General features: G+C 42.6%; 1 protein-coding gene across 7 annotated transcripts in view; it reads right to left on the bottom strand.

The window, feature by feature from the left end:
• The window catches only part of BICD1 (BICD cargo adaptor 1), a 116402-nt gene that overhangs the window by 59520 nt on the left and 34134 nt on the right, over positions 1-22748 (bottom strand). For all 7 annotated transcript variants that reach the window (XM_087722979.1, XM_087722973.1, XM_087722974.1 and 4 more), the window contains exon 2: positions 19342-19554. In XM_087722979.1, the coding sequence (XP_087579105.1) occupies positions 19342-19554 (213 nt within the window). The remainder of the gene's footprint in view (positions 1-19341; positions 19555-22748) is intronic.

Genomic DNA, 22748 nt, shown 5'->3' with positions numbered 1-22748 from the left:
GATTACCTGTCCACCAAATTGCCAAAGGTATTGTAGCCACATCATTTCCACTTGACCTTCTCGACTATATCTACATACGTATCTACAATATCTACTGACCCCTCACATCCTGGACATAATTTGTTTCAACTTGTACCCTCAAAATGATGCTATAGAGCAGTGATGGCTAACCTTTTTCTAAAGGTGCACCAAAACCACCCACTTGGTGGTTCTGTATTTACCTATTGCGCACGTACACATGCCCATCCACCTGTGCATGCGCTTACGACCTCCCTCCCCTGCATGCGCATGCGACACCCCCTGTGCGAAAAATGGCCCAAGCAGAAGTTCGGGAAGGCTGAGGGCTGCCCTGCCAGCAAATATGGCTCTGCGTGCCATCTGTTTGCCATCACGGCTATAGGGTACTGCACACCAGAACAACTAGACACAAGGACAGTTTTTTTCCCCAAATGCCATCACTCTGCTAAACAACTAATTCCCACAACACTGTCAAATTATTTACTAAGACTGAATTACTATTATTCTTCTCTTCTTTTCTAGTACCTATCTCTTGCCTATTACCTATCTCTTTCCACTTATGACTATATCTTTACTTTGCCTGTATCTTTAAAATTTATATTGTTTTGTTTCCTAGTATAACTTGATTGCTTATTAGTAACCTATGACTATCACTAAGTGGTGTATCTTATGATTCTTGATGAATGTATTCTATTTTATTTTTCTTTATATACATTGAGAGCATATGCACCAAAAACAAATTCCTTGTCCAATCATACTTGGCCAATAAAGAATTCTATTCTATTCTATTCTATTCTACTCTACTCTACTCTATATATAGTGATGGAGTTACAGCTTTTGGCAGGCTATTATATTATACCCATCTATTCCAATAAATAATATTGACCTATCTTTCAGAGTTATTATAAGCAATGCTACTTCAATTAAACAGAACTGTTCTATACATTGAATGGCCATGATTATTAATTGGCTTGTATTCTGTAAAGTAAACATATATTTTAATTTTTTTCTCCCTACCTGGGAACTTTGCTCGTTGGGTACCCTGGGAACAAGGGAAAGGAAGTGAAGGAAAGTGCAACAGGGCTCATCTTCGGCAGGAATGTCATACCTATTTGGCAGACACCACCATCCCCTCCAGGTGTGGAAGAAAAATGCTTCAATTCAACTCTGTTTGATTGACCCATTGGCTAGCAGTTGTTCCCAGGAGCCAAGAATACACAGACTCTCCCTCTGGATCCTTTCCAAAGAGGAATACAAAGGCACAACCTTTTATGCATAATGAGGCAGGAAATTGCACTTAGCAGAGATGGCAAATGTTCATGAACTCAGCAATTCAACAAGACATCCTTTCATCTGATCATGAAATGGTTGACTTATCCCTCCATTCTCCTTTCCTTGTATACCTTGTCCAAGCCTGCATAACATGTGGCTGCTGCATTTTTCTTGTTAGGAATGCTTAAAAAGTGTAATTGATCGGTTCTCCAAAAGGGGGCACTCTAGATTAGGTAACCTCTGAGGTCAGTTTCCCTGCTGAGCTTTATTTTTTTGCTAATTTCCCTCTCCACTAATTAGCATTATAAAAAGCAATGGCAATTTCATGAAAGAAGGAAATTTTGTTTATTAATGGGCAGAATCTCTGGCCATTTTACCTGAATGAGCTACCACCTTTGGCCAATTTCAACCTCTTTGTCATGTTTATTGCCTTTTGTTGCTTTTTCCTGGAAATGAGTGTGGGTCACCCTTGCCTGAGAAACAAGGGAAACTGTCTGATTTTTACAAGAAAGGTTTGATTTCCTTCCCACACCTCCACAGTTAATTATCTGCACAGCTATAAACTAAGACAATCGCAAGATATTCCGAGCATCTCTTCAAGAGAAATCGACTAGGGGGGAAAAAAACCAATGAGTGGAAGTCATGTGTTTCAGTATTTTGCTAGGTTAAAAGACAGAGTAGCAAAACCAAGAAAATTCAAAGAGCTCAAAGATGAAAAATGGAAGCATTTTCTTTTTTAATATCACCTAATGTGACGGCAGCTAAAAAATTGGCTTTTTCAGCAAGCCGGCCTGGCCTGAACAAAATAAAATAAATGATTGATTTAATTGTTAATTTTAATCTAATTTTTAAAATGTTATTGTTAATATTAATTGGGTTTGTTTTTGGATACTCTATCTAATTTTCTTTTTAACTTTCGTAATATGTGGTGGTTTTTTTAAATGTTGTACGCCGCCCTGAGTCCTTTGGGAGAAGGGCGGCATATAAATCCAACAAACAAACAAACAAACAAGCCAAGAAATTAAAAGACGCTTGCTCCTGGGGAGGAAAGCTATGGCAAATGTAGACAGCATACTAAAAAGCAGAGATCTCACCCTGCCAACAAAAGTGTGTCTAGGCAAGGCTACGGTTTTCCCAGTTGCAATGTATGGCTGTGAAAGTTGGAGCATAAGAAAGGCTGAGCGCCCAAGAATTGAGGCCTTTGAACTATGGTGCTGGAGAAGACTCCCTTGGACTGCAAGGCGATCAAGTCGATCGGTCCTAGAGGAGATCAACCCTGACTGCTCTTTAGAAGGCCAGATCCTGAAGATGAAACTCAAGTACTTTGGCCACCTAATGAGAAGGAAGGACTCATTGGAGAAGAGCCTCATGCTGGAGAAGACAGAGGCAAAAGAAGAAGGGGACGACAGAGAATGAGGTGGCTGGATGAAGTCACCGAAGCAGTAGGCATGAGCTTACATGGACTCCAGAGGATGGTAGAGGACAGGAAGGCCTGGAGGAACGTTGTCCATCGGGTCGCGATAAGTCGAACACAACTTTGCGATTAATAACAACAAACTAAGGTGACTCTGCCACTTCAAGGAAAAGATCACCTAATGTTTAAAATGTATAATTGAGTAAAAGCATTTAAAATAAAATTACATATTTTCAAGAAATGACTGAAGAGAGGAGAAGCGGGTCACTCTGCTACTTGGCTCCAGCCTAGTCATCAAGGCAAGAAGCACTTAAAAGCTAGACCAGGATTGTTCTAGTCATTAACAGGATTAGCTGTGCTTGCAAGTTAAATGCAGGGACAATAGTGTGGTAAAGAACTGGATGCTGTGGAACAAGAAGGGAGAAGATCAAGAATGTATGAGTGCCAAATGAATGTGAAGCAAATATTTCTCATCCCAATAGGATTGGCCTGTCCAACCCACACCTGCAGAGGAGGCATGCTGCAGGCCCCGTCAGCCTGAGTGTTCTGGATGGGCCTTCTCTGTGGGGGCTCTCTCCCTCTCTGGAACTGTTCTGACCCAGTCTTAGCAGAAGCAAGAAACAGACCCCTTGTCAGGAAACCCCCTCTTTATTTACCTCTTGTGAATCAATTGCATTCACCAACCGAAAAGTCCAGGCAATAATCCTGTTAACTGCAGTTAACAGACCTTATCAGTTCCTTGCAATAATTGCAAGGCTGTGAGCTCCCAACCGAAAGGCTGCAAATTAAGTTGTGGCAAGCAGTCTCTGTGGCACGAAACACAATGACCAAAATCTTCAGAAATACGAACTGTTGTCTCCTATGACAACCACTCCCCCTTTCCTTTTATTAATTACCCAGCCAGGAAGGGGCCATTCAGTGTCCATGTGTGCTTTGCCTCCCGAGTCGACTCCTTGTCCTCCATTGTTCATCTCTCCTAACAGCTCTGCACATACATGCATCTGGAACAAGCCCCAGCTGTTCTTCCTCCTCACTCATATCAGCCTCCAAAGGCAGCTGCCTCTCTGGTGGCTGAGAAAAGTTGGACGGCCCTGGCTCTATCTGTGTGTCCAACCCAGATCATCCATCAGAGCCTTCCCAGACTGGCTCAAGTTCCTCCACAACCCAGTGGTGGGTTCCTACAGGTTCGGACCAGTTCGGCCGAACTTATAGTAGTTTGGCAACCGGGGTCACTGGAACTGGCAGCGATCCAGGCTTGCCACGCCCCAGAACCGATTCCTCGGGTGGCGCCTTAGTTGCTGCCATCTTGTTTTTCACTTCTGTGCATGCGCAGAACAATTCTAATTGCACTACGCATGTGCACACAGAAGCGAACCGGCGGTAGTGCCTGCCAGAACCCACCCCGCCAAGGTGGCGCAGTGGTTAAATGCAGCACTGCAGGCTACTGCTAGATCAGCAGGTCAGCGGTTCAAATCTCACCGGCTCAGGGTTGACTCAGCCTTCCATCCTTCCGAGGTGGGTAAAATGAGGACCCAGATTGTTGGGGGCAATATGCTGACTCTCTGTAAACCGCTTAGAGAGGCCTGAAAGGCCTATGAAGCGGTATATAAGTCTACTGCTATTGCTATTGCTATTGCTATCCTCCTCATTGTCAGAGTCTGCCGCCAGCTCTAGTGAAAGCTGGTGGGCCACAACAGGAACAGGAACCCTGTGGATTGGCCCTCACTTTGTTCCTCTTTTTAAAGGCCTTGGTTCTGCCAACAGGCCTGGACACCCCAGGGAAATATAGAACCACCAAGTGGCTATTTTGATTGTTGTTGCCAGAGGAGGATTATTGGCTTTTGTATTGAGGTTTTATTTTTGTAAGCTACCTGGAATTACTGTGAATGAGTTGGGCGGCCATATAAATTTTCTCAATAAATAAATGTGTAGCATTTCCTTTTTCAGTACTGTATCTGCCTCGGCAACACATACATACACGCACATATTATTAAATATGTCTAGTGAGGCATTCTGAACAGTTCCATAGTTGGCAACAAGAGAGGAAAAAAAACCTACATTTTATAGGGCCCCAAAAGTTAATACATAATTTAATCGAAGAAATAGTGGTTTAAAAACCTGCATCTTGCAACAATAAATTATTGTCAAAAGTTAGAGCTACCTTTCTAAGAAGCAGTTCATGGTTTATTCTGGTCAGCTGACAACTCAAACTGGCCGGGGATGTTTTGATTATAGTCTATGTTCTTGAAGGCTCCGTATATTTTTTTTTTAAAAGCAGAGTGCTCACTCTAGATAGAGAATTCTCTTTGTCTAAGCATTATTTAACGCATTTGTTCTTGCTTCTGTTGTAATTGGGCCTACAGTTTGAGAAATAGCCTGAGGCTTCCATCAACTCTTTTGTTTAGCAAGTCCCTCCCCAACTGTTTCTTCTGTGTTTGCCAAATCAGCAGGAAAGGTCTTGCAAGCCTTGTATTGCTCACTTCCCATCCCTCTTTCTATTATTAGTGTGTTTGCTAATGTATTATAAGCACATGCTTTTGTTATTGTTAGTTGCGAAGTCGTGTCTGACCCATCATGACACCATGGACAATGTTCCTCCAGGCCTGTCCTCTACCATCCTTGGGAATCCATTTAAGCTCACGCCTACTGCTTCAGTGATTCCATCCAGCCACCTCATTCTCTGTCATCCCCTTCTTCTTTTGCCCTCAATGTTTCCCAGCATTAGGCTCTTCTCCAGTGAATCCTTCCTCCTCATTAGGTGGCCAAAGTATTTGAGTTTCATCTTCAGGATCTGGCCTTCTAAAGAGCAGTCAGGGTTGATCGCCTCTAGGACTGACCGCTTTGATCGCCTTGCAGTCCAAGGGACTCGCAGGAGTCTTCTCCAGCACCATAGTTCAAAGGCCTCAATTCTTTGGTGCTCAGCCTTTCTTATGTTCCAACTTTCACAGCCATACATTGCAACTGGGAAAACCATAGCCTTGACTTTTGTTGGCAGGGTGATGTCTCTCCTTTTTAGTATGCTGCCTAGATTTGCCATAGCTTTCCTCCCCAGGAGCAAGCATCTTTTAATTTCTTGACTGCAATCCCCATCTGTGGTGATCTAGGAGCCTAGGAAAATAAAATCTGTCACTACCTCCATTTCTTCCCCATCTATTTGACAGGAATTGAGAGGGCCAGATGCCATGATTTTAGTTTTCTTAATGTTGCGTTTCAAGCCAACTTTTGCACTCTTATGCCTACCAGGCCTGATTTTTGGGTCCAGGGCTTGCAAAATCCTTTGGATCCCACTAAGAGTTATCTGCCTAGATTATTCTGTCCAGCTGCCATTTTTGTCAGTCCTTTGCGTTCACAAGGATATACTGCTTGCTTGCTCAGATCCCACTGTTAACACTCTTTTGTGAAACATAAGATAGCAGGCCATGGTTGAGAGCCGAGGTGGCGCAGTGGTTAAATGCAGCACTGCAGGCTACTGCTAGATCAGCAGTTCAGCGGTTCAAATCTCACCGGCTCAGGGTTGACTCAGCCTTCCATCCTTCCGAGGTGGGTAAAATGAGAACCCAGATTGTTGGGGGCGATATGCTGACTCTCTGTAAACCGCTTAGAGAGGGCTGAAAGCCCTATGAAGCGGTATATAAGTCTACTGCTATTGCTATTGCTATTGCTATGGTTATTTATCCCATTGTGTCATAGGAATCAATTAGTTATGGCCCTACATAGTACAAGTGGTTATTTAATACCATTTTCATCCCTATCAATACTACCTTTACTGCAGTGGTGGGATACAACCGGTACGCCCCGGTACAGGCATACCGGTGCCTGCCAGGAGCATCAGGTACCATTCTGGTACAGTGCTCTGGAGGGCCCACCCACCCACGCTCCTTACCTGTATTTGAGCTGTTTGGGGCTTCCGCGCACAGAGCACACGGGCCTGTGTGACGCTCCGCTGAGCAGCTGAAGCGTCGCGGAGGCGTCACGGGTGGTAAGTACACATACATGTGCTGCGCATGTGTGCATGTGTGCTGCACGCATTCATATGGTGGATGCCCGGCTCCGTTGCACCGTACCGGTTGCAATGGGATCCGGAAACCACCACTGCTTTACTGTAAGTCTAGGCTAAACTTCATTTAGATCAATTTTATTTATGTCCTGATTAACTATTTGTTATGATCAGGACACCTTGTATCTATTGGTATGGAGTTGAACTGCTTTGTTTGGCAGAGATGACAACTATTTAAACCAGACCAGAACTGTCTTCCTGCTCAGGAATGTTTGACCATTAAGGAGATGGACAAGATCCAGGTAGGTTTTTTTAAGTAAGGAGGAATGTTACTAATAAGAGAAAAGTCCTAGCCTACTTTGAGCTATGTCACTATGATGTATATACAATGCTGCTCTTAATTATTGGTTTATAACTATGTGCATTTCCATGATTTTTCCACTTTTCATCTACGAAACTTCTTAATTCTAACCAGTGGTGAAAGTCATTTTTTTTACTACTGGTTCTGTGGGCGTGACTTGGTGAACATGGTAGGGGAAGGATACTGCAAAATCTCCATTCCCTCCCCACTCCAGAGGAAGGATATTGCGTAATCTCCATTCCCTCCCCACTCCAGGAGAAGGATATTGCGTTATCTCCATTCCCTCCCCACTCCGGGGCCAGCCAGAGGTAGTATTTGCCGGTTCTCCAAACTACTCAAAATTTCCGCTACTGGTTCTCCAGTGCAAATGGTGTGGAACCTTCTTGGAACTGTTGAAAGGACTGTGTTGTAGACTAGAGATAGATAATGCTTAAGGTGACCAGATTTTCAGATTGGTAAAGAGGGACACCATTGACCGGGGGGGGGAGCTAGGCCGCGGCGGTTACTGCCAGCCTGCGGCCTCGCTAGTTACGTCTGGTCACCTTAATTATACACATCCCCTCTCTCTCTCTATCCATCCATCCGTCTGTCTGTCTATATGCGTGCCTATCTAGTTATGGTATCCCTCTCCCTCTTTCCCCCTCTCTTTCTCCATCCATCTATCTGCTTGTCTACCTATCTCTCTCTCTTTCTCCCTATCCATCCGTCTATCTGCCTGCTTATCTGTCTATCTAGTTATGGTCTCTCTCTTTCTCTCTCCCTCTCCCTCCCTCATCTCATTACCATCTATCTCAGTGTTTCTCCACCTTTTTAAAAAAAATTATTTTTTTTATTTTTTTTTGTTACATAAACGACACATACCCACAACAATAAAAAAAACCATCATCACATATAGCATGTCGTTTGGTTACAAGTGTTTTAACATTTATCATTCTTATACATTTATTATTTCATTTAATAGATTATAATATACAGTTTGGGTTGCTTTGTTTACCATCCCTTCCTCCTGTTATAACACCACCTTATTTTCCCTTTCTTTTCTCCCTTCCTCCCTTCTCTACTTTCTTCCTTCCTGCTCTCCTTTCCCTTCCTTCTTCCTGTACCTTTCTCCTACTCCTGCTCTTCCTCATCCCCTTCCTACCCTCTCTCCTCCTCTTTCTCTCCTTTCCATCCTCCCCTCCTTACTTCTTTCTTTTCACCCTCTCTTCCTTCTCTACTTTCTTCCTTCCTCCTCTTCTTCCCCTTCCTTCTTCCCGTACCTTTCTCCTACTCCTGCTCTTCCTCTTCCCCTTTCTACCCTCTCTCCTCCTCTTTCTCTCCTTTCCATCCTCCTCTCCTTACCTCTTTCTTCTTTCCCCCATCTTCCTTTCATTCTCTCCTCCTTTCTTCCTTTCTCCCAACTTCCTTTCTGGGAGTTGAAGTCCACACACTTTCAAGTCTCCAAGGTGGAGAAACACTGATCTATCTAATTAATATAATTATTTCTCCCTCTCTTTTTCACTCTCTCTCCAGCGTACACACACAAATGCATAAGGCAGCCTACCTCACACACAGGTAACTCCAGGCAGCTTACGTGAAGAGGACAGCCGACCACTCACCCACGCGGGGGGGGGCAGGATTTTGCCAAGAAAAGTTAGCTTTCCTGCGAAAGGGTCCGGCAGCCTCTCAGCCCTTCTCGGCCGGAGAGACCTGCCCCCACTTCCACTCCCGCGACCCTCCTCCCGCCTCCTCGGAGCTTCAAGCAAGCTAACTGGGAAGGGTGGGGAAGAAGAAGAAGTGGCGGTGCAGTCCCCTGCAGCCGCCGAGCCGGGAAAGGGGCGCTTTGGCAGGGCTTCCGCAGCGCCTCCAAGGACCGCCGCGCAAGGTCGTCGTCGGCTGCTGCTGCTGCTGAGGACCTTGGACGGGCAGGAGGAGGAGGAGGAAGAAGAAGCGGTGGCGCGGTCCCCTACAGCCCCCAAGCCGGGAAAGGGCGCTTTGGCAGGGCTTCCGCAGCCACCCAAGGACCGCCGCGCGAGGTCGGCAGCTGCTGCTACTGCTGCTGAGGGCCTTTGACGGGCAGGAGGAGGAGGAGGAAGAAGAAGCGGCGGTGCGGTCCCCTGCAGCCGCTGAGCCGGGAAGGGGGCGCTTAGGCAGGGCTTCCGCAGCGCCCCCAAGGACCGCCACGCGAGGTCGGCGGCTGCTGCTGCTGAGGGCCTTGGCAGGCAGGAGGAGGAGGAGGAAGAAGAAGCAGCGGTGCGGTCCCCTACAGCCGCTGAGCCGGGAAAGGGGCGCTTTGGCAGGGCTTCCGCAGCGCCCCCAAGGACCGTTGCGTGAGGTTGTCGGCGATGGCAGCTGCTGCTGTGGGCCTTGGACAGGCAGGAGGAGGAGGAGGAGGAGGAAGAAGAAGCGGCGGCGTGGTCCCCTGCAGCCGCCGAGCCAGGAAAGGGGCGCTTTGGCAGGGCTTCTGCAGTGCCCCCAAGGACCGCCGCGCAAGGTCGGCGGCGGCTGCTGCTGCTGAGGGCCTTGGACGGGGAGGAGGAGGAGGAAGAAGAAGAGGAGGAAACGGTGGCCGAGCGGAATCCTTTTGAGAGGGGACGGCGCGACCTGGGAAGCACTGGCACGGCCTCCGCCGTTGCCAATCATGCCCGTCCTATCTCAAAAGGATTCAGCTTTATTTTGGCGCTTGCCGGCCCTGAAGGAGCGGGATGAGCAGCGAGCGGAGCCTCATTTAAAAGCAACGACAGCCGTGGCCGCTCATTCGCTCTGCCGCTCTTGCATGGAGGTCTGAGGAGGCAGAGGGGTGGGAGGGGCGTGAAGCAACCAGCGCGGCAGCGGCAGTGCTGGGAAGGTGCTGCCCCCGGAGCCCAAGGGTGGGCGGGCTGGCGAGCGGGCGCCTTTCTCGCACACCGGGAAGGGGAGGAGGGCGGTGGTGGCTGTTTCACTAACCCCGCGCAGGGTACTAACTCCCACCAATTACCCACCAGTGAAGCTGAAGCAGCAAAACAAAGCAAACGGCCGCGAAGCGAAGGCAAAATGAAATGGAGACTCCTGCGACTCACACGGCGTGCTAAGCGGACTCCAGCCAATCAGTGAGCTGGCTGGGATGGAAAACTTTAAGCACGCCGCGTGCGTGCTTAAAGTTTTCCATCCCAGCCAGCTCACTGATTGGCTAGAGTCTAGAGTCCAGGCCAATCAGTGAGCGGCAGGCTGGGCTGGCTTAGATTTTTAGAAATAGATGGGGGAACGAGCGAGCGAGCTAGCGGCAGCTGATGGGCGGGGGAGCAAGCGAGCCCCAAAATAAAGTGGGGTTTTTCCCCGGGACGTGGGAAAAATTATGAAAAGGCGTCCCTGTCCCGCCAGATGCGGGACGTCTGGTCACCTTAATAATGCTGTACTTCTCCCCCTCTGTTGTGGGAGGGCCATTCAATTTTAACATAGATGGGCCTCTTTTACTCGTATTTCAGGTAAATCTCAGGTAACTAACAACCATATGCCTGCAAAGAATATAAAACCTTCCATTCCCCCAGCAGTCAGGCAGAACTGAAAAAGCTTCTTGGATGAGAAACAAAATGTTTTTTTAATATTGGGTTGTCATTCCATGTGCATCTTACAGCTTTGTTGGTTTTATTTTATTTTTATTGCTTCTTTAGTCTCTTGGATTTTCCTATTGTTTATGTTGTTTTGTTTACTAAATTCTTGGAAACTGGATCATTGATATATGTATCCAAACCTTCTTTGTCAATATTGTGCTAGGAATATAGGAATATAGGTTTTTCTTCTTAATTTTACAAGTTTTCCATGATTTCCAATTTCATATATAACAATTTGTTCCCTTTCCTTATTACTATTATTGCCTTTTTTCTTTTCCTTTCCTTTTCTAATTTGATATACCATTTTTTTCCTGTTTTACATACTCAAAATGATGCATTTTATCATCTTTTGGAATTCTTTCATTTTTAATAAGTCTAATTCCGTTTATTCAGTTCTCTCACAACCTGTCTTTGGACTTTGGATTAGTTTTATAAATTTGTTCTAATTCTTTTTTATTATACCAACTGTAATTTATGTCTTATGGTTTTTCTTCTGAATGTTTGCAAACTTCATAAGAATCCCTTTCACAAAAGATTTACTATATGGTTTTTTCGGACATTCCCGAAGTTGCATTTTTTTAAAAAAAATACTTTGTTTACATCTTGTAATATGCTTTATTGAAGTAACAACCTGTCACTCATTTTCCATTTCAAGAATGCCTTTTTCCTTGAAACCATGTTATTAAAACTGGCTATGTTCCAAATATGTCATTAAGAAAATATCTACTAACTTGATCGGTTCTGTAAAGACCTTGACTCTCATTCTTAAGGCTTTTTGGAGAATATGTTGAACTTAGATTTTTTTTTTAAGGACTTTTAGACAATTAAGCAGCTTAAATAATGTTTGTGTCATTAACATTTTGTTACAATTACTATTTCATTCGTATTTTATATCGTATTTTTATTATTCTCTACTCCATCTATGGACAAATGTTATTAAATTATTAGAGTTAGGCAACCAATTAATTTCAAATAATAATAATAACAACAACAATACTAGATACTTTGGGTGCAATCCCAAAACAATTGGAGCATCACTTGAACACCATTGTCATTGAAAAATTCAGTCAATTGCAAAAGGTAGCTTTACTTAGAATAGCTTACATCTTGCGGTGATATCTGTAAACTACCAAACATCTACATCTGCCTAACCCAGGTCCTTGGAAAAGATTTAATAGGTGGACAAAAATGCCATCTGGCTGACTATATGATGAACAATAATAAGTTTGAAGGGAAGATGAAATCTGGTAAGGTTTTACAATTGGACTATAAAAAAAAAGAAAGCGAAGGCTTGATTTTTGGCTGCTCAAGAGCAAGCTATTCAAACGAATGCAATCAAGACCAGAACTGGGGGGGAAAAATCATGAAATGACTCAAAGTGCAGATTGTGCAAAAAGTAGAAGAAATAACATATCATACACTGTCATCAAAATGATTCACCGAACAACTTTGAAAAATATCACTTGTTAGTAATAGAAAAATTGGTGGGAACATGTAGTTGAAAAAGTAGTTGAAAATGAGCAGGTTAAAATATTTCCAAGTACAAATTGATATAGTGCATAAGTCACAAGATTTAATTGTGGTTGAAAAGAAGAAAGTATGGATAATTGATGTGGCAATATCAGGAAATAGTTTTTTAAAAAAGGAATCCCTACAGATTTTACTTGTTAAGTCATTGCTGACTTTAGGAGCGGTGCTCATCTCTGTTTCAAAGCCATTGAGCCAGTACTATCCAAAGACATTTCCACAATCATGTGGCCAGCATGATATCATGTGGAGTGCTGTTACCTTCCCACCAAAGTGGTACCTATTTATCTACTTGCATTTGCATGCTTTCAAACTGCGAGGTTGGCAGGCCCTGGATCAAAGAGCTCATTCCCTCACGTGGCGCTTGGGTCTTGAACCTGCGCTGCCGTCTTTCCAGCTGACAAATCCAACATCTTAACCACTGAGCCACCATGCTTCCACCATCATGAGACAGCAGAGTATTTTTAATTAATTTATTTTTATTAAATTTATATGCTCCCCATCTCAGTATCCAAACAACTCTGGAAGGAATAAAAGAAAAAGAATTAGAAATAAAGAATCAAAATCTGAAAATTGAAATTTATGGTATAAGCCAACAATGATGGTCCCACTGGTCATCGGTACACTGGGTGCCTTACCAAAAAGGCTTGGATGGCACGTGGAAAATCTATATATTGACAACATTTCCATACAAAAGGCCACACTGCTTGTGAGGGCCTGGGGATTGGTCTATGAATCTATTAATCTGTAAACAAATTATAAATAGCTTTTACAAATAAGTCATGAATCCGTCGCTGTTACAACTATTCTATATTATTTATTCTATTTGTGCCCTTGATAAATACTGTTAAGATTTGCTGTCAAGATTAGATAAACACAGCTGCTCACCAGTGGAAACCACAAGTTAGAACTGTTGCTTAAAATAATGAGATAGGATCTTGCAAACCTAGAGAAATGCGGTCTTGCTATCATGCTTAAAAACTTTGAAAGTAGGCCCGTTATTAGGGTACAGGAAGGTAGCGTAACATTTAGCTTAAATTGTGTGGTTAATGACATCTGGGCAGGATGTGTGGAAGTGGGATAAACTTTTATCATTAGTAAATTAAAAAGCATATCCAGAGATGTAGAGCTTAGTTAATGAAATGCAGCCTTACACACGGTAGGATTTTAGTGAGCAGTTGTGTAAGGAACCTGCTTACATGTGCCCATAAAATTGTTTTATTTCAAAACAGTATAAAAGTCTGTACCAGGATGTATTTTGGCACATTTGATTTGGACTTTGGTCCCCAGTGGGACATTTGGTTCTATGCAGAAATAAAGTGTTTAAATGCTATTTTTTTCTATCCTGTGTTAATTCATTGGCATACTGTGCCGAGTAACAGAAACAGTCTTGAGTTGGGCCAACACTTAGATCCAAACAGTCAGACCGATACATTACAATAGTCTAGATTTTGGGAAAGACCTTGATGAACATGAAAGCCAATATCAGCTGCCAAAGGACTGGCAGCTGTGATTTCACACTGTAGTGTATAATAATATTGTAATATTGTATTGCAAACTAGGTAATATTGTATTGCAATCTAGAGCATATAAAACCTTTGCTAGACCTATTCTTGGATACAGCTCATCTGTCTGGAACCCGCACTGCATATCAGACTTTAATACAATCAAGTGAGTACAAAGATATTTCACGAGAAGAGTCCTCCACTCCTCAGCTCGCAACAGTATACCTTATGTCACCAGGCTTCAAAATTTGGGCTTAGACAACTTAGAACTATGCCGCCTTTGGTCTGACCTGAGCGTAGTACACAAAATTATCTGCCTCAATGTCCTACCTTCAATGTCTACTTCAGCTTCAACTGAATAATACATGGGGAAACAATAGATACAAACTCAAGGTAAACAGCTCCAAACACGATTGCAGAAAATACAACTTCAGCAACAGAGGGGTCAATGCCTGGAATGCTCTACCTGACTCTGTTGTTACATCTTCAAATCCCCATAACTTTAACCTTAACTGTTTACTGTTGACCTCACCCCATTCCTAAGGGGTGTGCAGAAACGTCCAGTGGTGGGTTCCTAACCGGTTTACTACTGGTTCGCTGAGCCAAGGTGGCGCAGTGGTTAAAAGCAGCACTGCAGGCTACTGCTAGATCAGCAGGTCAGCGGTTCAAATCTCACCGGCTCAGGGTTGACTCAGCCTTCCATCCTTCCGAGGTGGGTAAAATGAGGACCCAGATTGTTGGGGGCAATATGCTGACTCTCTGTAAACCGCTTAGAGAGACCTGAAAGGCCTATGAAGCGGTATATAAGTCTACTGCTATTGCTATTGCTATAAAGGTTATTTTGCACGCACACAAAAATTTTGCATGCTCACTGCTCACTTTGCTTCCGCGCCCACCCGCCACATGTTGCTGTGGTTTACAAAAAAACTGTTCTGGGCATGTGCACAAACATGCCAGTGAGGGGAGAAGAGACCAGGCAACCGGCTGAGGGTGTGGCAGGCCTAGGTCACTGCCGATTCCAGCAACCCGGGCTGCCAAAGCACTACCGGTTTGGCCGAACCAGTCCAAACCAGTAGAAACCCATACTGCTACCATCCCTGTCCTACTGTGCCCCCTTATTCATATCCGTTTCCTATATTGATAATTATGTTTATACTTATATCTGTTATCTTATACATGGTTGACAAAATAAATAAATAAATACACATAAACATAATAATAATAATGCCTATCCCAGGTCCTTGGGAAGGACTCAATAGTTGGACAAAAATGCCAAATCCAGTCTGAACATCTGGCTGATTGTGCGACGAACAATATTTTTTTTTTTAAAAAAACCAAATTAACAATTAACATATGATTGAAAAGAACATACGTAATATGTTGGCCCCAGGGAAGAACATGCATTTTTATAAGATAAGATTAACAAAACAATTCAACGATGTCCATTCAGTATTATTTCTTTGATTAAAGAAGCACATAGGCAAGTTGCAATTCAAAATAAGCAGTTGCTCCTACATATCTGAAGCATTTAAAGCTACAAGAAGCAAACACACGCAATCCTAAAGCTTGACAGTGGGTTTGACCATTGCAATGAAAAAGTCATACTGCTCTCTCACCTCCAAATAACCTTTGTATCCCCTTCCTGAATGCTGACAGGCCTGGCTGTTGAAAATTAACAAAAATAAACAGCTTGTCTAGCACACAATCATGCAATTGAATAATTACTGTCACTCCTTTCCATATCCTCCTTTTCTCCAATGAGTAGTAGGGCAAGTCACAGAGGAACCCATTAAATCAGAAAACCAGAGCCAAGAACTTGTTTGCACTAATAATGAGGTTTGGGACTTTAGTCAAAAAGAGAATTAAGGTTCAGAATTAACCTCCGGGGAAATAAGTGGATAAGTAAAGGCATTCATTATAATGCATAGCATGATCTCCATTGTATGTCTTTTCAGATGATTATTTTCCCTTCAATAAAGGGACATACGTAAACGTAGCCAAAAGAATAGGCAAGATTAAATCTATATTTTCAATTTAGGAAAACCGATTTATCACTTAAATTGTAAAATAAAATTATCTAAAGCCGATTCGATTGTAAAAAATAATAATACAGTTAACGCAATATTGAAATCAGCAGCATAATGATAAAACAAGTTTAAAACATTCCATTAAAAATATGGAAAAATAAACTCAGTGTAGAAAGTTAGCACCCACTCCTCTCCTAGAAGAATGAAATATTTTGAGAAATATCAAAAGGCAGAATATTATATTTCCCAGGATGGGAAGTGGACAAACATGTTTTTCTTAAAAGAAAGAAAGCAGACTCAATCTCCCCACCACCCCCAGCAGATTGTTGTGCCCATTGAGAAAGACTGGGCCAGCCTATCTACAAAACAAAAGATCTTCAGATCCAGGATGAAAGGATTAAGACATGACCCTTCAGGACATAATAGGATTAACCCACTAGCAGCAGAGCTCACTACATTGCACAATCTTCTAAGGACATTGGATCAGCGTCCAAACTTCAACCAATCAAACTTCTCAGACAATCTACAGAGCTAGTTGGGACCCCTACAACAGCCAATAGAATACATGTTCTTGCACAGGAACAGGAAGCTCAAGTGCAAAGCCCAAGAGAAGATATAAAAACTCCCTCCCTCTCAACTCCATGTGGTCAGCTGCCCAGAACCATGTGCTTCTGCTTCATCAATAAATGGGCCCTCTTTCCAATCAGCCCCCAGCCTCCATTTGGTCTCCAGTGCATTTCTCCCAGCTTGGAACTGAACCAGATGGATATTTCTTCCAACATCAACTTAATGGACTGATATTCTCCTTAACAAAAGTCTTCAAAGGCCAAACTTGAAAACTGAAAGTGATAAAAATCAGAGAAAATTCCAGAAGATCATCACTAAAAATGTTATGAACTTCATACTTGGTGGTATGTTACCAATGCAAGCCAGTAAAGTTACTTTCATACATTTTTAACAGTTAGTCACTAACAGTGCAGTTCGTACTTTTATCTTCTGTTCAGTCGTGTCCAATTCTTGGAGGCTGCCTGGATAAGGGTTTTTTTGGCAAGGTTTTTCAGAAGTGGTTTGCCAATGCCTCCTTCCCAGGGGTGAGAGAAAGCGACTAGCTTAAGATCCCCCAATATTGTGGCCCGCCAGCAGCCAGTGGAGCTGGCAGCAGAGTCGGACAGTGAAGAGGTTGGGGAGGACCATGGGCCAGTCCTAGAGGCTGGGGAAGGCTCGAACAAGGGCTCTGCATTGGCAGCAGAGATGGGGCCAAGGCTGTCTGGCAGTGATCAGGTGCCTACGGAGATAGACAGCAGTGAGGCAGAGGAACAGCTAGAGCCTGTTCCCAGTGTGCGTATGCGCAGAGCTGCCAGAAGAAAAGAACAACTCCAAAATCAGGGTAGACTTGGGAGTAAAGTCACAGGTGGAAGATGATTGATCCCTCCCATAGGAAATAAAAGAGGAACGAAAGGGGAGTGGGCTTTTGTGGGAAACAATTCGTTTAGTCAGTCGTTAGATTTGTTTTAGGAGTGTGAAGATCTGTCCATGAATCTCAGAGACTCTGTGCCCAATCTTTCCTTGCACAGCACCTCATTTGAAAAATATTTACATGGCAGCTTTCCAAGATAGAGATAAGGTCTGTAGTCTTAAATATTCCTTTGAAAGACTGTTTGCCAGGCCTTTGCTGAATGTGAGTGAGAGTAACTCACATTCGTTTAATAAAAGTGGTTTAGGACTCTGCCTCGTGCTTTTGGGGGAAGCCTAGGTTGGCTTTGTGCCTAAGATGGGACTGGAACTTCCTGTCTCCCAGTTTCTATCCTGATGCCTTAATCATAGGCGCTCATTCAAATAATTTAGTGCTTACTTAATCAATCAACTTAATATTTTGAACGTAGTTTTGAGATGATAGGGCAATGACTAAACCGAGCAATAAATAGGTGTAACATTTCCTTCAGCCTATTTTATAACTGACATTTTGTAAGTGGTCAGAACATCTGAAACTTAACCTGGTAGGAAGCCTTTTAAACAAAGTTTCAGTACTGTAGCTCAGAATTCCTCAATATTTCTGGCTTTGTGGATCGGAGGTGTGGGAGGGGATGGTAGTCGGCAAGGGCGCATGCAGGGGGCCTACTGAGGACATGAGATCAGATCTGCTGCATGCAGATAAGATTATCAGAAGATAAATAGAAATCCTTATAAAATTGGTTCGGGTTATTTTATTAGGGTTGAGAGGTTTCTTACTTTTAAGCCCCAATAAGGTCAGTGAGCATTTTAATTGGATGGTTGCTCCATCTAATTAACAAAAAATGTTGAACAATTTCTTCAACATGGCTTTTATTTGTATTTTTCCATGATTACCAACTACTGTTTTTCCTCCTTCCACAAAAGATCTCTGAATAATGACTTTTTACAGATTAAACCGTGCATAATAAGGATATGTGAATAAACAGAAATTTATGTCTCATACACATGTTGGAACTCATAATCATCAATTAACACTAAATATGGAGAGATTCAGGATGAACAAAAGAAATACTACACCTAGGTAACTGTGGAATTTGCTGCCAGCAGAAAGGCTGCTGGTCATAAATTTAAATGGTTTTAAAAGAGAAGTACCATAGATAAATCCAAGGGGGTAGACAGTTTAATGACAGGATGTGGTGTCCAAATTCATAGAGTATGCTGTCAGTACCAGCCGCCATGGAGTAAGAACCTTCCTCAAAAAATATAGTTGTTTTGTATGTAACCTGAAATGTTGTCTTTTGTGGGCCAGGCCGGAGGAATTCTTATAAATTAGAGGCATTCTTAATTGCCCGTTTTAAACATGATTTACTGTTATGGAGAAACAGTAAGAAAGCTCTAAGCAAAAATTGAGGGGGAAAGATTGAAGAATTTGCTTACAGGTTTAATCACACCAGAAGTTCTCATTTTGTCTAAACTGGGCACTTCAGCCTTCACATCATTTTAAAATAATTAATTAAACCTGTCTTCTTTGGACAATTTTGGCCTATCTGACCCATTCATTTATATACAATGAAAAATTAGGTCATTTAAAAGCAAGAAATTAATTAGGTTCTGGTCCTTCTCCAGTTTATTGTCTATGGATTTAAAAACAAAATTATCTGTGTGACAACAAGAGGACAATAAGGGATGTTTGAAACATGATTATATATGGAAACATTTATGCGTAGGAAAAATTACAAGCAGCAATGAAATTACTTGATTACAATTTTTTGACCTTTATTGCAGAATCATTAATCAAATCACTATATCTGTAAACCAAATCCATAGTCTTATGCAAATCCATTGTTTGCTATGGTGCATTTTTTACCATAAATACCAAGCTTCTGCAAAGACATCATAAATTGTTACCCTGTGGCCAAAGGATGTATCAAACTATAAATGCAGGCCACATGACAAGTGCCCAAAATATAGTCACATGACTGCAGGTGGCCATCAAACTGGAACTGGGTTGTATCGTTGTGGCGGGGGGGATCTGTTGTAATTTTCAATAGTAATTAAGTCAACCTGTAGCTATTTTTTGAGAAACATGAATATGTGAGTAAATCCAGTTCAGGCAACGTCTGCATCCTAATTTTAAATCGTGTATTTCCAAATTACAATAAATTAAGATCAGTTTCCCTTGTTCTTAACCTGATTTACCTCTTTCAAGTCCTGCAAAATTGCTGTCAGTCGTTCATTCTCCGCTTGAACGTTGGTAACCACCGTTCTACTTTGCTTCAGCTCGTTCTGCATTTCCAAAATCTTCCCAAGGTAATAAGCTTCCTTGGATGCCGACTCCTGAAGGAGGGTCTCCTCCCTGGTCTCACCATCTTCAGCTACTTTACGGTGGACGGAGAATGAGTGTCCAAATGCCTGCAAGGTTAAAATAAATAAGTAAACCTACAAGCAAACTGGTAGTCCTCGATTTATGAATTTCTGTTGCTAAGCAACAAAGTCGTTAAGTGAGCTGCACCTGATTTTATAGCTTTTTTGCCACCATTCTTAAGTGAATCACCGCGGTTAAATGAATTCTAAGGTGATTAAGCAAATGTGGCTTCCTCCATTGGTGTTGCTTGTTGGAAGCCAACTTATAAGGTCGCAAATAGTGATCATGAGAGCCTGGAACTCTGTGTTGTGGCCCGCCAGCAGCCACAACACAGTGAGGAGGTTGGGGAGGAACATGTGCCAGTCCTGGAGTCTGGGGAAGGCTCTGATGAGGGCTGTGTGTCAGAGGCAGAGAGAGGGCCAGAGCCATATGCCAGTTATCAGCTGCCTTCAGAATGAAACATCAGTGAGGCAGATGAACTGTTCTCAATGTGCATATGTTCAGAGTTGCCAGACGAAGGGAAAAGCTAAAGAACAGGGTTCAACTTGGGAGTAAGGCCAAGGTGGATGATAAATGGCCCCTCCCAGAGGAAATAAAAGAGGAGCGAAGGGGGAGTGGAGTTTGCAGGAGACAATTAGTTTGCTTAATTGGTTCGTGACTCTCCGAGACTCCTTGCCAAGTTTTTAAGATATCGGCTTGCCAGCTCTCCATGCCATATAAGGTCTGTGACTGTAAATCCTCCCTTGAAAGACTTTGCTGGATGTGAATGAGAAGAATTCACAATAAATTAATAAAAGGGTTTTTTGTCAGGACAAGGAGTTTGCTCCATGCTCTTAGGAAGCCTAGGTCAGAACAGAATGCGTCATGCGCTAGCCATGGCCACGGTCAGTTTAGCAAAGGGGGGGAGTCCCAATATATCATGTGATGCTGTCATGACGACTTGCGTTTGACATCCCTGCCTTAAACTCATGTTGCCTATTTTAAAAGAAATTAGATAATGTATTCATAAACTGTGGGAGCTATTAAGACCAGGGCACAAAAAATATGCTGAATATTAACAACAGTTTCATTAACCAAATTTCTCTAAATTTGGGCAGTCAGCAATAATAGCAACAGTAGGTAGATTTATATACCGCTTTACAGTGCTTTACAGCCTTCTCTAAACAGTTTACAGATTTCCTGCAACAATCTGCGTCCTCATTTTACCCACCTCAGAAGGATGGAATGCTGAGTCAACCTTGAGCCTGGTGAGATTTGAACTGCCAAATTGCAGTCAGCTGGCAGTCAGCAGAAGTAGTCTGCAGTGTTGCACCCTAACCACTGCGCCACTGCCGTGGCTCTTACTCCCATGACTGGCCATATCAACTGCATATAAGAACTAACAACAAAAATCCATAGGGCCACAACTTCATCATTCTGTCTCAAGTGGTCTCTTGCCTTGTCCTATGTTGCTAACAAGAGCAAGTTAATCTTGTATGTTGCTTCTGCTTAAATTACACTAGCAATTTGAAATCTTTTACTGCCATCAAGGACCACAGAGAAGAAGCGAGTCCTAATCATTGGCTTCATTGATGTGATCCACCTAGAATCTTGGAATTCAACCTCCAAACTTTGAAGAACACACACAAACTAGATTCAGGTAAGGCAAGGGTGTCAAGCTTGATTTCATTGAGGGCTGCATCAGGGTTGTGTTTGACCTTGGGGAGCTGGGGTGGGTATAACCAACTCAATGTTACATGTTGGGGTCACCTGTGGTGGCCCGAGTGCTCTGCCAGTGCAAACAGGCTCCTGAGAGACAGGAGCTGACATCGCGACGACACGATGTGCGATCTCGGGACTCCGAGATCGCAGTCGATACTTTTGCTGCTGGACGGTCCATCTGGACCTAAACTGTCCCGAAGAGACGGTGACAGGAAAGAGTATGTCTTGCTGCTCTCAGGGACATCGCAAAGTCCCTGATCGATCCAAGAGAATCTCTTCTTGCCGGCAACAAAAAGCACAGCCTCAAGCTGCTGAAGTCGAGACAGCTCCGCAACGGGAGGAAAACAGAAAGAGAAAGTGTGTCCATTTAGTGGGGAAATTTTATTTTTATAAAAGACTGCCCAAAAAAGATTGAAGTTAAATCAAATTGGTAAAGAAAAGGAAATAAGTGGCGGAATTAGCATAATTGAACAGTGTGTTATCTTTTTTATTTTTATTTTCTATCGATGGAAGTTTTGTGAATATTTTTTACTTTTTACTTTTAAAAGTGAAAGTCTTGGATTTTCTCCTTCTATTTCTTTTTTTATCTATGGATTAATTTTTTTCCTTTATTTCTACAATATTGGTTGGGATGGATTTTTTCTTTTTATTTGGTTTCTTTTAAGAACTTTAGTTCTTTTAAGCCTGAAACATAAAGAAGATTTAAAAGGTATATAAAAGTAGTAACCTGAGAGGGAAGAGAAGTTACACTGCCACTTGGAGGATGGAAGTTGAGACCTGGAAACATTGCTTTTTCTTTTTTCCCTTTGATCATTTTGACCTTGCACTTCAAAGACTTCAGTTTGTTTATAAAGAAGGCATGGATTGTTTACGCAGGTGCCCTTTGGATGTTTGTTGCTAGCTGGAAAGAAGTGATAACAAAGATTTGCTTTTAAACCAGAGTGGCTGTGTTTATTAATTGGAAGGATGGCACGAATTCAAAAAGAAACCATAACATTGCAACAGATTATGTCTGGAATTCAAAGACTATTAGAAACAACAGAGATAATTGAGAAGAGATGGGAAAATATTGAAAATAGAAACTTTAAGGTGGCAAAACCTGATGGAAAAATGGAAGATAAACAGCAAATAGAAGAAATTGAGCAAAAGGAAAAAGTGGAGGCTGGAGTCCTAAAAACCCAGGGGGGAAATAAACAAAGAGGCAAGATAACCGTGGATATTGACAGTGAACTGAGTGTAATTGGAGTTGGAAAGAGTAGACTAAGAAAAGGGAAGATAGATGGAAAGGTGTTTTACTACAGATTTCAAGATATAGAAGAAGGAAAAAGAGAAGAAGGGATGGATTTAAGGAGAGAAATTTTGACCAAAACATTACTGATAACCAAAGATAAACTAATTAAGGAAGCTGATGGAGGGTTTCGAGATTTTACAAGATATATAATAAGCAACAAGTTGCAAAAAGAAATTTTATTAAGGAAATACCAGAAGACCAATTCAACAAATGGTAAAAGAAATAGGACTACACTATTACTGGAAAGAC

The sequence above is a fragment of the Thamnophis sirtalis genome, unplaced genomic scaffold (assembly GCF_051295495.1).
Source record: "Thamnophis sirtalis isolate CommonGarterSnake01/CBP01778 unplaced genomic scaffold, rThaSir2_p1.2 scaffold_9, whole genome shotgun sequence".
NCBI classification, from domain to species: domain Eukaryota; kingdom Metazoa; phylum Chordata; class Lepidosauria; order Squamata; family Natricidae; genus Thamnophis; species Thamnophis sirtalis.
This window is presented reverse-complemented; position numbering and strand designations above follow the sequence as displayed.